Here is a 12,030-nt window from a genome sequence, read left to right as displayed (position 1 = left end):
CCATCTTCTCTCTCCTCTGGGACCTTAGTCCAATACCGTTTTGGATCCTGTTGGCCATCCTGTGACGTAAGTTCTTTTGTTAACCTCATCTCAAAGCTGAGGACACTGAAGCTCAGAGGAGGTAGGAAACTTGCCTGAGATCACAGCCAGTTACACGTTGGAGTGAGCAGTCGGACACAGAGCTTCCGGTCTCAACCACTGTGCCCCGTTGCCTTAGCAGCGTGTTCTGAGGCTTTTGATTATTTCACACGACGTCTTCAAAAACTACTAAGTACCTGTCCATTGTGACATATTTCATCTTATCCACTGGATAGCGCAAGTGTCTGTCATCACTTCAAGTTCAGTATGTCCAGAAATTACTTCATCGGCGTCTTCCTCCTTCCACGCTCCTTTTAAACCCCTCTCCACGCTACCGTTCTCTATCTCAGTGAATGAATGACACCTAATTTCCAGGTAGTCTCCACTTTTCTACTTTCCATAATCTAGCTGGTTTACCAAGATGTGTTAGGTTTATCTCAAATCCACTCCTTTCACTTCAGCCTACTGATTTGGGAACCAGATACTTTTGGATGGAATGCAGGCATTTTCCCGTGGTGGTGGTTGAAGTCGGCAGGGCGCTCTGTTTCCGGTCCTCCTCACAAACAGCTGCCTTTCAGGAGGCTGTGCAGCAGGGCGGTTAGGTAGAGCTCAGGATTAGCTGGGGGCCCTGCTAACCATGCTTTAGACACGGTCAGGCCCTTTTGAACCTTGATCTGCTCATTTGAAAAAAAACAATAATAACTCCTAGGGTTGTTGTGATGTTTAACTGAAATATTCTAAATATGCTTAGCATAGTGACTAGCGCATGGTACACATTTTAAAAAGGCTACCTTTTATCATCCTCACCCCTGGCCATCGCTTTTATCTAGACCTCAGGTTAGCCTGCTTTCCCAGAGAAGTCCTTAGTGGTTCCCTCATTCCAGTCTCACCCCTTCCAGTCCATTCTGCATTCTGCTGTGGAGTGGTTTTTTCAGAAACCAATCTGATCAAACCACTCTTTTGCTAAAGTTCCTAAACGTAATAATTCTTAATCTTTCTCTTTCTTTCTGTCTCTGCCTGTCTGTGTCTGTGTGAGATGGTCCCTTTTAATAACCTTACTAAAGAAAAAATAAAACCATGAACCATCTCTCCAGGAAAATACCCTAACATACTGACTTTGCATGTATTTTCAGGGGGTCACACATTCCTCGACACCATCCTTGGACCTCTGATTAAAAAACCTCTACTGGCTTTCCATTACCTTCAGCTTAAGCTCAAACTCTGTTACACAAATGAGAAAACTCAGGGCAGAAGAAAAGAAGTGCTTATCCTTAATCCAGCTACTTAGAGAACCAGCTTCTCTCATCACAGTTTCTATGTCTGTAATTTAGATGTTGTCTGTCTTTATCTCTCTACCCAGCATGCACCTCATGCCCCAAATACACCTAGCCTCCTGCTGTCCTCTCGCAGGGCTGTGCTGCTGGCCCCAGCGTTTTGTTGATTGCCTGTTCATATATTTATCTTTTTTATTTTGCTGGACTTCTTAAAGGTGTTGATGATGCCTTAATTTTTGTATATTTAGAGTCTAGAGCCCAGCTTACTGGCTGATACATAGTATTAGAGAAATGTTTGACTAAATAAGTGAATTACAAAATTTATACATATTTGTGAAAGAAAAGGAGAATGAACAACAAATCACCTATGGCCCTGACATCCACATGTTGCAGCTCTTAACGTTTCTGTGTCCGCTATGATCTCACCTGGATTGTTTCCAGGGCTTGACTCCTTCACAGGTAATTTGGGGATGAGAATCATTGCCCTTTCCCACTTCACACAGACAGTATGGGTTTAATATATGTAGGATTCCTATTAATGCTGTTAAATGATTTAATCTAGAGAATATTAGTCATATTAAATTTTCACTACTTTCTGCTTAGTCCTGGGCCTCTCTTTACCTGCCCAGTTCTAGAGAATTGGTGTATATATATCTTCTTGTCCTTCTTTCCCTAGAATCTTGTCTTGGGTGGTTTAAGAAATTCCCTGTGCCATTCACCCTTGTATTCTCACAGAACTTAGCATACTGCATTGCTTGTTTAATGATTCTTTTTTAAAAATATATTTTATTGATTATGCCATTACAGTTGTCCCATTTCACCCCTTCACTCCCCTGTCCCCCACATTCCCCCCCTTTAGTTCATGTCCATGTGTCATAAGTTCTTTAGCCTCTACATTTCCCACACTACTCTTGCCCTCCCCCTGTCTATTTTCTCCTCACTATCTATGCTACTTATTCTCTGTACCTTATCCCCCCTCTCTCCTCCTCCCACTCCCCTGTTGATAACCCCCCATGTGATCTCCATTTCTGTGGCTCTGCTCCTCTTTTAGCTGTCCACTTAGTTTGCTTTTGTTTTAGGTGTGGTTGTTAATAACTGTGAGTTTGCTGTCCTTTCACTGTTTATATCTTTTAACTCCTTTTTCTTATTAGTCCCTTGAACATTTTATATAATAAGGGCTTGGTGATGATAAACTCCTTGAACTTGATCTTATCTGAGAAACACTTTATCTGCCCTTCCATTCTAAGTGAAAGCTTTGCTGGATAGAGCAATCTTGGATATAGGTACTTGCCTTTCATGACCTGGAATATTTCTTTCCAGCCCCCTCCTGCCTGTAAGGTCTTTTCTGAGAAATCAGCTGACAGTCTAATGGGAACTCCTTTGTAGGTGACTGTCCCCTTAGCTCTTGCTGCTTCTAGAATTCTCTCCTTCATTTTAATCTTGGCTAATGTAATTATGATGTGCCTTGGTGTGTTCAACCTGGGGTCCAACTTCTTTGGGACTCTCTGAGCTTCCTGGATTTCCTGGAAGACTGTTTCCATTGTCACATTGGGGAAGTTCTGCTTTATTATTTGTTCAAATAAGTTTTCCACTTGTTGCTCTTCCTCTTCCCTTCTGGTACCCCTATAATTCAGATATTGGAATGTTTGAAGATATCCTGCAGGTTCCTAAGCCTCTCCTCATTTTTTTGAATTCTTGTTTCTTCGTTCTTTTCTTTTTGGTTGTTTCTTCCTTCCTTCTGGTCCACTCCATTGATTTGAGTTCCAGTTTTCTTTCCATCACTATTGGTTCCCTGTACATTTGCCGTCGTTTCATTTAGTGTAGCCTTCATATGTTCCTCTAATTTGTGACTAAAATCAACCAGTTCTGTGAGCATCCTGATCACCAGTGTTTTGAACTGTGCATCCAATAGGTTGGTTATCTCTTGGTCGCTTAGAAGTATTGGCTCTGGGGCTTTGAGCTGTTCTTCTGTTTGAGCCATAATTTTTTGGTCAGGTCATGCCTGTTACATATGAGGTGTGGAGCCTTAGCTGTTCACCAGGGTAAGGTAACCCAGTGGCTGGGTTGTGATGCTGTATGTGGGGGCAAGGTCAGAGAGGAGCAGTGGCGTTTGTTCTGCTCTCTCTTGGATTTTGGTCCTCTTTGCTGCTTCCCACAAGCAAATTGGGCCCTTCTGGTGCTGGTTCCCAGGTGGGTGGGCTTGCATATGTTCTAGGACCCTGTGAGTCTCTCCAATGAACTCTCTTGTGAGACTGGGAGCCTCTCCTGGCACCTCAACCCCTGAAAGTTTTTCCAATTGGTGCTTTTAGGCTTTATTTCCCAGTGCTGGGGCCCTAGGTTGCGCAGTCTGTCTCTCTTTTTTGCCTGGTTTATCTGCACGTGAATGTGTGTCTGAGTCAGCCAACCACTTTGTGTGTCTCACTGGGTTTGCGCCTTTCCTCCCCGCACCAGGGTCTGCCAACTACTGCCTTTTCATGACTCAATCCCTCTCCAAGGGCAGCTGACTCCACCCCTCTTACTAGTCTGGATGAATGGTTTGTTGTTGTCGGACTTCTGTACAGTTCAGTTTTCTGTCTGTTCTGGTTGTGCTTTTGTTTCTAAATCTTTGCTGTCCTTAAATTCAGTTGTTCGAGGAGGTACAGTATTTCCACCTATGCCTCCATTTTGGCCAGTTGTTTAATGATTGTTAATACCACAATATAAGTTAATTTGTATTTTTGGAAGAGAATGGGTAAATAGTTGGTGTACTCATGATACTTTTTATCATAGTGTTTTCCTGAGGAGCAAACTGAAGATCAGAGATTATAGTGACCTTCTAGACTCTAAACTTTAGATAAACTAAAGTTAATACAAAATCAATATTTTTTAAATATTTTTTATTTACTTACTTTTTTTAGGGAAAGGGGAAGGGAGGGAAAAGGAGGAAAAAAACATCAATGTGTCAGAGATACACGGATCAGTTTCCCCTCACACACCCACAACTAGGGACCTGGCCTGCAACCCAGGCATGTGCCCTAACTGGGAATTGAACCAGTGACCTTTCAGTTCACATGCCAGTGCTCAGTCCACTGAGCCACACCAGGATGGCCAAAATCAATATTTTTTAATACATTTTATTAATTATGCCATTACAGTTGTTCTATTTCCCTCCTTCATTCCCTCCACCCTGCACATCCCCTCCCCCAGCATTCTCCCCTTTAGTTTATGACCACGTGTCTCAAGTTCTTTAGATTCTATATTTCCCATCCTATTCTTGCCCTCCCCCCATCTATTTTCTACCTACCATCTATGCTACTTATTTTCTGTACCTTCTCCCCCCTTCTCCTTCTCCCACTCCCCTGTTGCTAACCCTCCATGTGATCTTCATTTCTATGGTTCTGCTCCTGATCTAGCTGTCCTCTTAGTTTGCTTTTGTTTTAGGTGGGGTTGTTAATAACTGTGAGTTTGTTGTCCTTTCACTGTTCACCTTTTTTATCTTCTTTTTCGTAGGTAAGTCCCTTTAACATTTCATATAATAAGGGCTTGATGATGATGAAGTCGTTGAACTTGACCTTATCTGAAAAACACTTTATCTGCCCTTCCATTCTAAATGAAAGCTTTGCTGGATAGATCAATCTTGGATGTAGGTCTTTAGATTTCATGACTTAGAATACTTCTTTCCAGCCCCTTCTTTCCCGTAAGGTGTCTTTTAAGAAATCCGCTGATGGTCTGATGGGAACTCCTTTGTAGGTGACTGTCCCCTTATCTCTTGCTGCTTCTAGAATTCTCTCCTTCGTTTTAATCTTGGCTTATGTAATGATGATGTTCCTTGGTGTGTTCCTTCTTGGGTCCAACTTCTTTGGGACTCTGAGCTTCCTGGATTTCTTGGAAGTCTATTTCCTTTGCCAGATTGGGGAAGTTCTCCTTTATTATTTGTTCAAATAAGTTTTCCACTCGTGGCTGTTCCTCTTCCCCGTCTGGTACCCTTATAATTCGGATGTTGGAGCATTTAAAGATGTCCTGAAGGTTCCTAAGCCTCTCCTCATTTTTTTGAATTCTTGTTTCATTCTTTTCTGTTTGGTCATTTTTTTCCTCCTTGTGGTCCACTCCTTTGATTTGAGTCCCAGTTTCCTTTCCATTACTATTGGTTGCCTGTGCATTTCCCTTCATTTCAATTAGTTTAGCCTTCGTATGTTCCTCTAATTTGTGACTAAAATCAACCAGTTCTGTGAGCATCCTGATCACCAGTGTTTTGAACTGTGCATGTGATAGGTTGGCAATTTCTTGTTTGCTTAGATTTATTGGCTCTGGGGCTCTGAGTTGTTCTTGAGCCATGTTTTGATCTGTTTGTGCCTGTTACGTATGAGGAGCGGAGCCTTAGTTGTTCACCAGGGCGGGGCCACCCAGGTCACTGGTTTGTGACGCTGTATGTGGGGGCAGGTCACAGAGGGACAATGGTGGTTCCCTCTGCCGCTTCCTGCCGCTGGGGCCTGTGTGGTTGGTCTCACTGATTGCTTCTTCACCGGTTTATCTGCGAGCGAATGTGTGACTGCGATCAGCCCTCAGTGGGTCCGCCTGCTTCTCCACACCTGGGATCCACCCACAGCTGCTGGCACACCTGGGCCATGCACCCGGGTCGGTCCAGTGGATCTTTCCTGCCCAACCTGGCTCTGCTGCTGGCTCTGCCCCTCTTACTGGTTTGGCTGAAGGGTTAGTTGTTGTCAGACTTCCTCGTAGTTCAATTTTCTGTGGTATGGCTGTGTTTTTGTTGCTAAAACTTTGTTGTTTTTAAACTTAGTTGTGCGAGAAGGTGCAGTGCTTCTACCTACGCCTCCATCTTGGCAGAAGTCCAAAATCAATATTTTTAAGGAGGTATAAGATTCCAGAGTTAGGCTGTGACAAAACTGAGACTAGAATCCAGCTTTTGTCTCCAAATCATCATCAGCACTGTGGTGTGTATTTCATGGGAACAGCTGGCAAAATTTGACTAGAATGACTGTGTTGTTTTTTTTAATGGACTCAAATCCTGATAGAATTTCATGTTTCCTTGGGTTTATACATTTTTCTTTTATTTTTGCCATCAAGACTTTGTATGCTTGTTTTTTATTCTATTTGAAGGAAAGCACTCAGGATGACTCACTTTGATGTTTCCTTGTCCTAATCCTTCCGTCTTCTACTTTGCTTCTCAAAGGGAAAAAGGCAGGTGGTGAATGGGAAAGATATCAAGTAATAAAACTTTTAATTCATGTTTTTGTAAGGCTCTGTGATTACTTTAGTCCTTCATCTAGCTGCAAGAGGAGATTCATTATAGAAATATCATTGAGTAAGCCAGCTTATGCCTTATTATTCTTTGCTTTATTTTTAGAATAAGCTCTTCTTCATGCTTCATTGTCTGCAGGTTGGGCTTTTGAACAAAAGCACATCACATTTATAAATACTAGATCTTAGTAATTTCCCTTCTCATTCAGCCATCTCTTGACAGCTGCTTTTGCCCCAGATTGATTATTTGTCTGGGAGAAAAATCTTCATCTCTCTGTGTTCAGTAGCTTAAGGGAGATTGTGGGCAGAGCCTTTGGATTTGATTTTCTTCTCCTTTAGCAAATAACTTGACCTTCTCGTGACTTAAAGACAGGCTATTAAAGCCAGAATGTAACCTGAAGCGAGACGTCTGATACACTTCCTTGGAGGCGTCTCTGCCCATACCACACGGATGAAGCTGGACTTTGTTAGCATATTGCCCCAAACAGAATTAGGTTCATAAAAGAACAAATGAAAAGTTTTCTATTGAAAGTGGTTTTTTTTAGTGTGACTTTTCTAAGAGCAAGCCCTTGCATATTTAATCAGGGATTGCCTAGTAAGTGTTGAAGCCTTAAGTGGAAGCTTCAGATGTCTCACAGCCATGATGGAGAAGACGGGTCATTAGGCACAACAGTCTTCTGTATACGCAGAAAGCTAACGGCTGTCATTTCTGAGACAGAAACCAGCAAGTAACACCGAAGAGTAATGGGTTTCTTATGGACATGTTCCATTTCCATGGCCCGTGTTTGCAGTGTTACCCTTGGAGGGAGAGGGCTTGTTTGAGTGGCTGCCACTGTGGCCTCTGTGTGGCCGGAAAGCAGCCAGGCTGCTGCCATCGGGCCAACAGGAGATCCGAGGTTGGACGAGGGGGGCAGGCTCCTGTAAAGCCGGTCTTTATTTTTGACGCTTGAAGAATAAAGCTACACTTTTCACATCAGTGTGGTATTGTTTCTTCTCTTTTAAGAGGGGGAAAAGGCCATTTATTTCTTTTCCAGCCATGAAGAGGGATCCAACTCCAAAAAGTTCAAGACTGAGGAAGGGGGAGCCCACTTCAGTTTCTCCAATCTGGCCAAAGTCAGCATCACCAAGGTAAGCAGGAGTTGTCCAGCGAGCTCTACAGCTTGCAGGAAGGTCACGGCTGGGCGAGACGGCATCGCTGTTTGTCAGTCTTCTAAAGATGTAAACCATGCAGGAGCGTACTTCTCCCTTTAAGTAATTATTGCCAGTCAGCCACCTATGGACTTACCTTTATGGTACACAGTACATAGAGCTCTATATAATGCACAGAGCAGGGAACACCGGTGGTAGTACTTTTTGTAGAGATTTATTTGTCGGCTTCATTTTGTAGCTTTCTGGTTAGTCAGAGTGATAGGATAAGTGGGGTTGATGGTTTGGGTCTTAATGTCCAAGTACATAAAATTTGCGTGTACCTCTTTTTTTCTAACATACAACTTCAGGACAGGTTTCATGAGTTTAGGGTTTCCCCAACCCAAGTATCCCTTAGCACTTGAGATCTTCTTTACTTAATGGGGAGGCTTTTGGAACTTAAACATATCACCTTGTTTTAAGTGGCATCATTTTGAATCAATGAATCTTAAAAATTGTCCCTTACTAGCTAAATACACTAGGAAGGACAGCACTAGGGCATGCCTTTTCCCAACCTCAAGGAGGAACGCACTCAGAAAAAACGAAAGTCTGAAAAATGATCTGGGTTTTATTTCAGTGTTTACAGTGAAGAAAAAACATTATGACCTTATTTGTCCCAAGAGCTTTTCCGACTGCTGTACCAGAACAGACTAGAAAACTTTAGTACGTTTTGTGCCAAAGTTTGCCATCCATAATTCAGCCTCATCCTCTTCTCCCCTGTGAACTGAATGATACTTAGGCCCTACTTAGGCCGGGGCTGGAAGATTAAAGACACAAGTATGGTCAGAAAGTGCCATATAGCATGGCAGAGATTTTCATCTCTGCAACTTGCTCTGTGGTGAACCCTGAAACATGATCCACTTTTACTGTTGGCGGACAGCTTCAGTTTGGGCATGCTTGTATATTCTACCAAAACTTCCATTCCAAAGGGTCAGCAGTAGTCCCCCCAGAAAGGGCATTTCAGCAAGAATGGAGCACCAGACAGTTACTTCTCATGTCATCTTAGTAGGACAGATGTATTTGGAGCTGACCCCACACTACAGCATCCTCCCCTTCCTAATTGGTTGGGCGTCAGGATGCTAAAGCAATCTGCCAAATAAAAAGCCTTCAAGCAGGGCTGGCTGGTGGCTGGGTAGTAATACTTCTGACCCCTCTAGAAAGAAGTCAGCTTCCATAAAGGGGGGTAAGTGAAAGTACAGACCGCAGCTATTAATATACCTGCTAGTGTTCAACAGAGCCCTGGAAATGAAAATGAATAGAAAGGGCCTTCCGTTTGTCTTTGGTTTTATTTTGTAAGAGGACACTTGCTACATTAAACTATCTTGTCTTGCCTGGGGTGCGGCCATAAAGAGAATGATCTGCAGGTTTATTGTCTGTGGGTGTCTTCTAGGTTGGAAGCGTGAGTCCTGCGGAAGACTTCCGTGTTCTCGTGAGGCAGAAGAGTGCCAGCTTTGAGGAAGGTGAGTGATATGCCACTGGCTCTGCCTTAAGGGAAGATATTTACTTATGTTACTGGTTTTAAAATCTAGATGAAGAACGGGTAGCCTTTTATTTTAGTGCTATATATAGCAGTTTGTTGTGGATCTTTGTGTGGTCCCGTACTGGTGAGCTCACTGAGATGTTACGAGCACGTGACGGTAAATGAGCACGGGTCTGCCCAAACACAGAACTAATTTGTGAAGAAAACTGTGGGCCAGGACCTCGGGCCTTTCAGTTCCACTTCACTGAAGTCCTCTGGGCTACTTGAGTGAGCGCGGAATAAAACATTTTTGTGTTACATCTTCCTGTTTTCTGAGACACATAATTCTTGTGCTAAGCCTAAGGATTTGAGCCCTTTACAACCCAGAAAGACCTTGCTGCTGCCCCTTGATTTGATCCTTCTGAAATTGACTGTATTCTCACATTTTTCTTATCAGATATAACCTAGAACTTCCATTGGGCTTGGGCTAATACTAAAACAGCTTTTAGGAATGGACAGAGGGCTTTGGACGGACATTCATACACTTGATTGTGTTCAGATTGTTGCCCATTTACCCTTAAAGAGTGGCAGCTGGTGCCTGGAATCCCAAGCTTCATGTGTACAACAGTTTTCGTGAGGGCTGCCCAGGGTCAGGGCTGTCTTTGGGCTGCCCTTCGTGTGTTCGTGTTAATGTGAGCACAGAACCTCCTCTTATAACTTTTTGGCATTTTAGGGGGATAAATGACTCCTGAATGCCTAAAACACTACACCATTTGAGGTTAATCATTGGGTGTACCAGGCATAGGCCTAGGGTACCTTACTACTTTGAGTCTGAGAATCCTAGCAAGATGCCTGGACATGGTTTGTGGTTGCCGAAGGCAGTCATAACCAGCTAAGCCCAACAGAGAGAACGTGTCGTCTCCCAGGCCAAACCTTGCTGGCAGCAACACCAAAGGCCAAACCGATGAGCATTTCGGGAGGAAGACCAGCTCTGGCACCATGTAATGTGCATTCTTTTAGGTGGTTATGTATGTTTGGAGACCAAAGAATATTTTGTGTTTTTGAAGAAAGATTGTGGCCTCCTTAGCTTTTGATTATATGTTCTCAGTTACTTTGGCCCAAGTCCCGGGCCCCCACCTTGGAAGTGACTGGCCTCCCTGGTTGGTGCAGGTCTGGTCGCTTTAGGGTCTGAGTCCAGCATCGTCACCACCATACAGGTAGCTGCTGTTTCGTGTCAACTGTGTTCGGGTCATTGTCCTAGCACTTTATTACACTTTTTGTCTCAGTTACCTACCCCACACAGCAATCCCACAGAGTCACATGAACAAGTGGAGAAAATGTTAGAGCTTTAACAGCTGGTGCCAGAATTTCCTGAAAATTCTCCAGTTTTTCTAACGGGGGAAATACAGTGATAAGTGCTCGGGGTGGAAATAGAGTCTGTCCAGGCTGGGTTGTTGGCCAGTGCTGAGGTTCAGAGGAGGGGGAGCTACTAGCATCACAGAAGTAGGAGAACGGGAGCTTCATCGGGAGAGGAGGGGATGAGGAGAAACAGCCTAAAGGGTGAGAGGGAGAGGCAGTGGATGAATTTAGGTAAGGACCCAGGTTCTGTAGTGCGTCCCCAGCTCGTCACTGCAGATGCTCGGTGCCGTAAAACCAGATGCCTGGTTTGAGTGCTCCAGTGAAGAGGCAGAGTTCTGTTTCATGGGTCACTGCAGCCAGAGCAGAGAGAGCACCTCAGAGCACAAGTCTGAAGAGATCGAGAGAAGGCGAATTCCTCGGAACTTCCACATCTGAGGCAAACGTTTCCCCGAGGCCACGGACCTGGGCATTTGAAGCAGATGTGTAAACAGTAGCGAGGGCAGTGACCCCTAGTTGGCATATAGGTTACAAACACATACTGTTATGCCCACTTTGCAGATGGAAACACCACACAACTGGAAAAGATGAACTACCCCCAAATCACACAGTGATTCAAATCCATTTCTGTCTCAATACTAGATTTTCCTGCTTAGCCTAATTGCATCTCCTAATCCTAATGGCTTCTTTTTCTACTTGTTGTTTTGTTTATACATAGTAAGGTCATGAATTTTAAAGATAGGACTTGTTTTAAAGATAGGACTTATTTAAATTAAGACTAATTTAAAAAATAGTCCTATCTACTTGTTTCTGTAGATAGGACTTTGGATGAGTAGACTGTCCTTTTATGTTGAATGTGACTGAGTCCTGGTGCATTGCCAATTTCTGATGGTGAATGTCCCTTTGTACCTCTATCTCAGACTTGGTCACTGAGAGCTCACCGGTGACCACACAAAAGCAGACTTTTTGCGAGCTCTGGGAAAATGGGACTTTATGCTTGTTAACTACTTCTCTTTTGTGGTTCTAACTTGCCTTCTCTTTCTTGCTTCAAGCTGCAGAAATTTTGTTTCTTCATTATTTTTCCTACCTTTGTTCTGCTTGGGCATGTCTTCACTACAGCCCTTTGTGAGCCAAGACTCACTTCCCCTGATAGCCCAAAGTACCCCTCCAGTCTTGAAGCTGCCTACCTGATATTGATCATTATTCCTTCAGCAGTTGTCTGTCTAGGGCACAGGAGGGACACACCATTCTCTTTTCTCCATTATGTCTATTTTTTAAAATTCATTTGCTGAAAGCATAATCAATAATAGATAGTAAGATGTTTTACCTTTAGTTAGAACTTGGCCCTATTACCTGCTACTATAAACTAAAATGCAGGTGTAGGCCTTTCTCTCTGGCCTAATAATAGCAAAGTCATACTGAGAGTATTGTGATCCTTTC

General features: G+C 43.4%; 1 protein-coding gene across 1 annotated transcript in view; it reads left to right on the top strand.

Annotated features, from left to right (window-relative positions):
- The window catches only part of XRCC5 (X-ray repair cross complementing 5), a 99,785-nt gene that overhangs the window by 44,146 nt on the left and 43,609 nt on the right, over nucleotides 1-12,030 (top strand). Inside the window, exons 15-16 of the mRNA XM_037132294.2 lie at nucleotides 7,625-7,718; nucleotides 9,166-9,235. Coding sequence (XP_036988189.2) covers nucleotides 7,625-7,718; nucleotides 9,166-9,235 — 164 coding nt within the window. The remainder of the gene's footprint in view (nucleotides 1-7,624; nucleotides 7,719-9,165; nucleotides 9,236-12,030) is intronic.

This window comes from Artibeus jamaicensis, unplaced genomic scaffold, assembly GCF_021234435.1.
Source record: "Artibeus jamaicensis isolate MK-2021 breed Jamaican fruit bat unplaced genomic scaffold, CSHL_Jam_final contig_1015, whole genome shotgun sequence".
Classification (NCBI taxonomy): Eukaryota; Metazoa; Chordata; class Mammalia; order Chiroptera; family Phyllostomidae; genus Artibeus; species Artibeus jamaicensis.
This window is presented reverse-complemented; position numbering and strand designations above follow the sequence as displayed.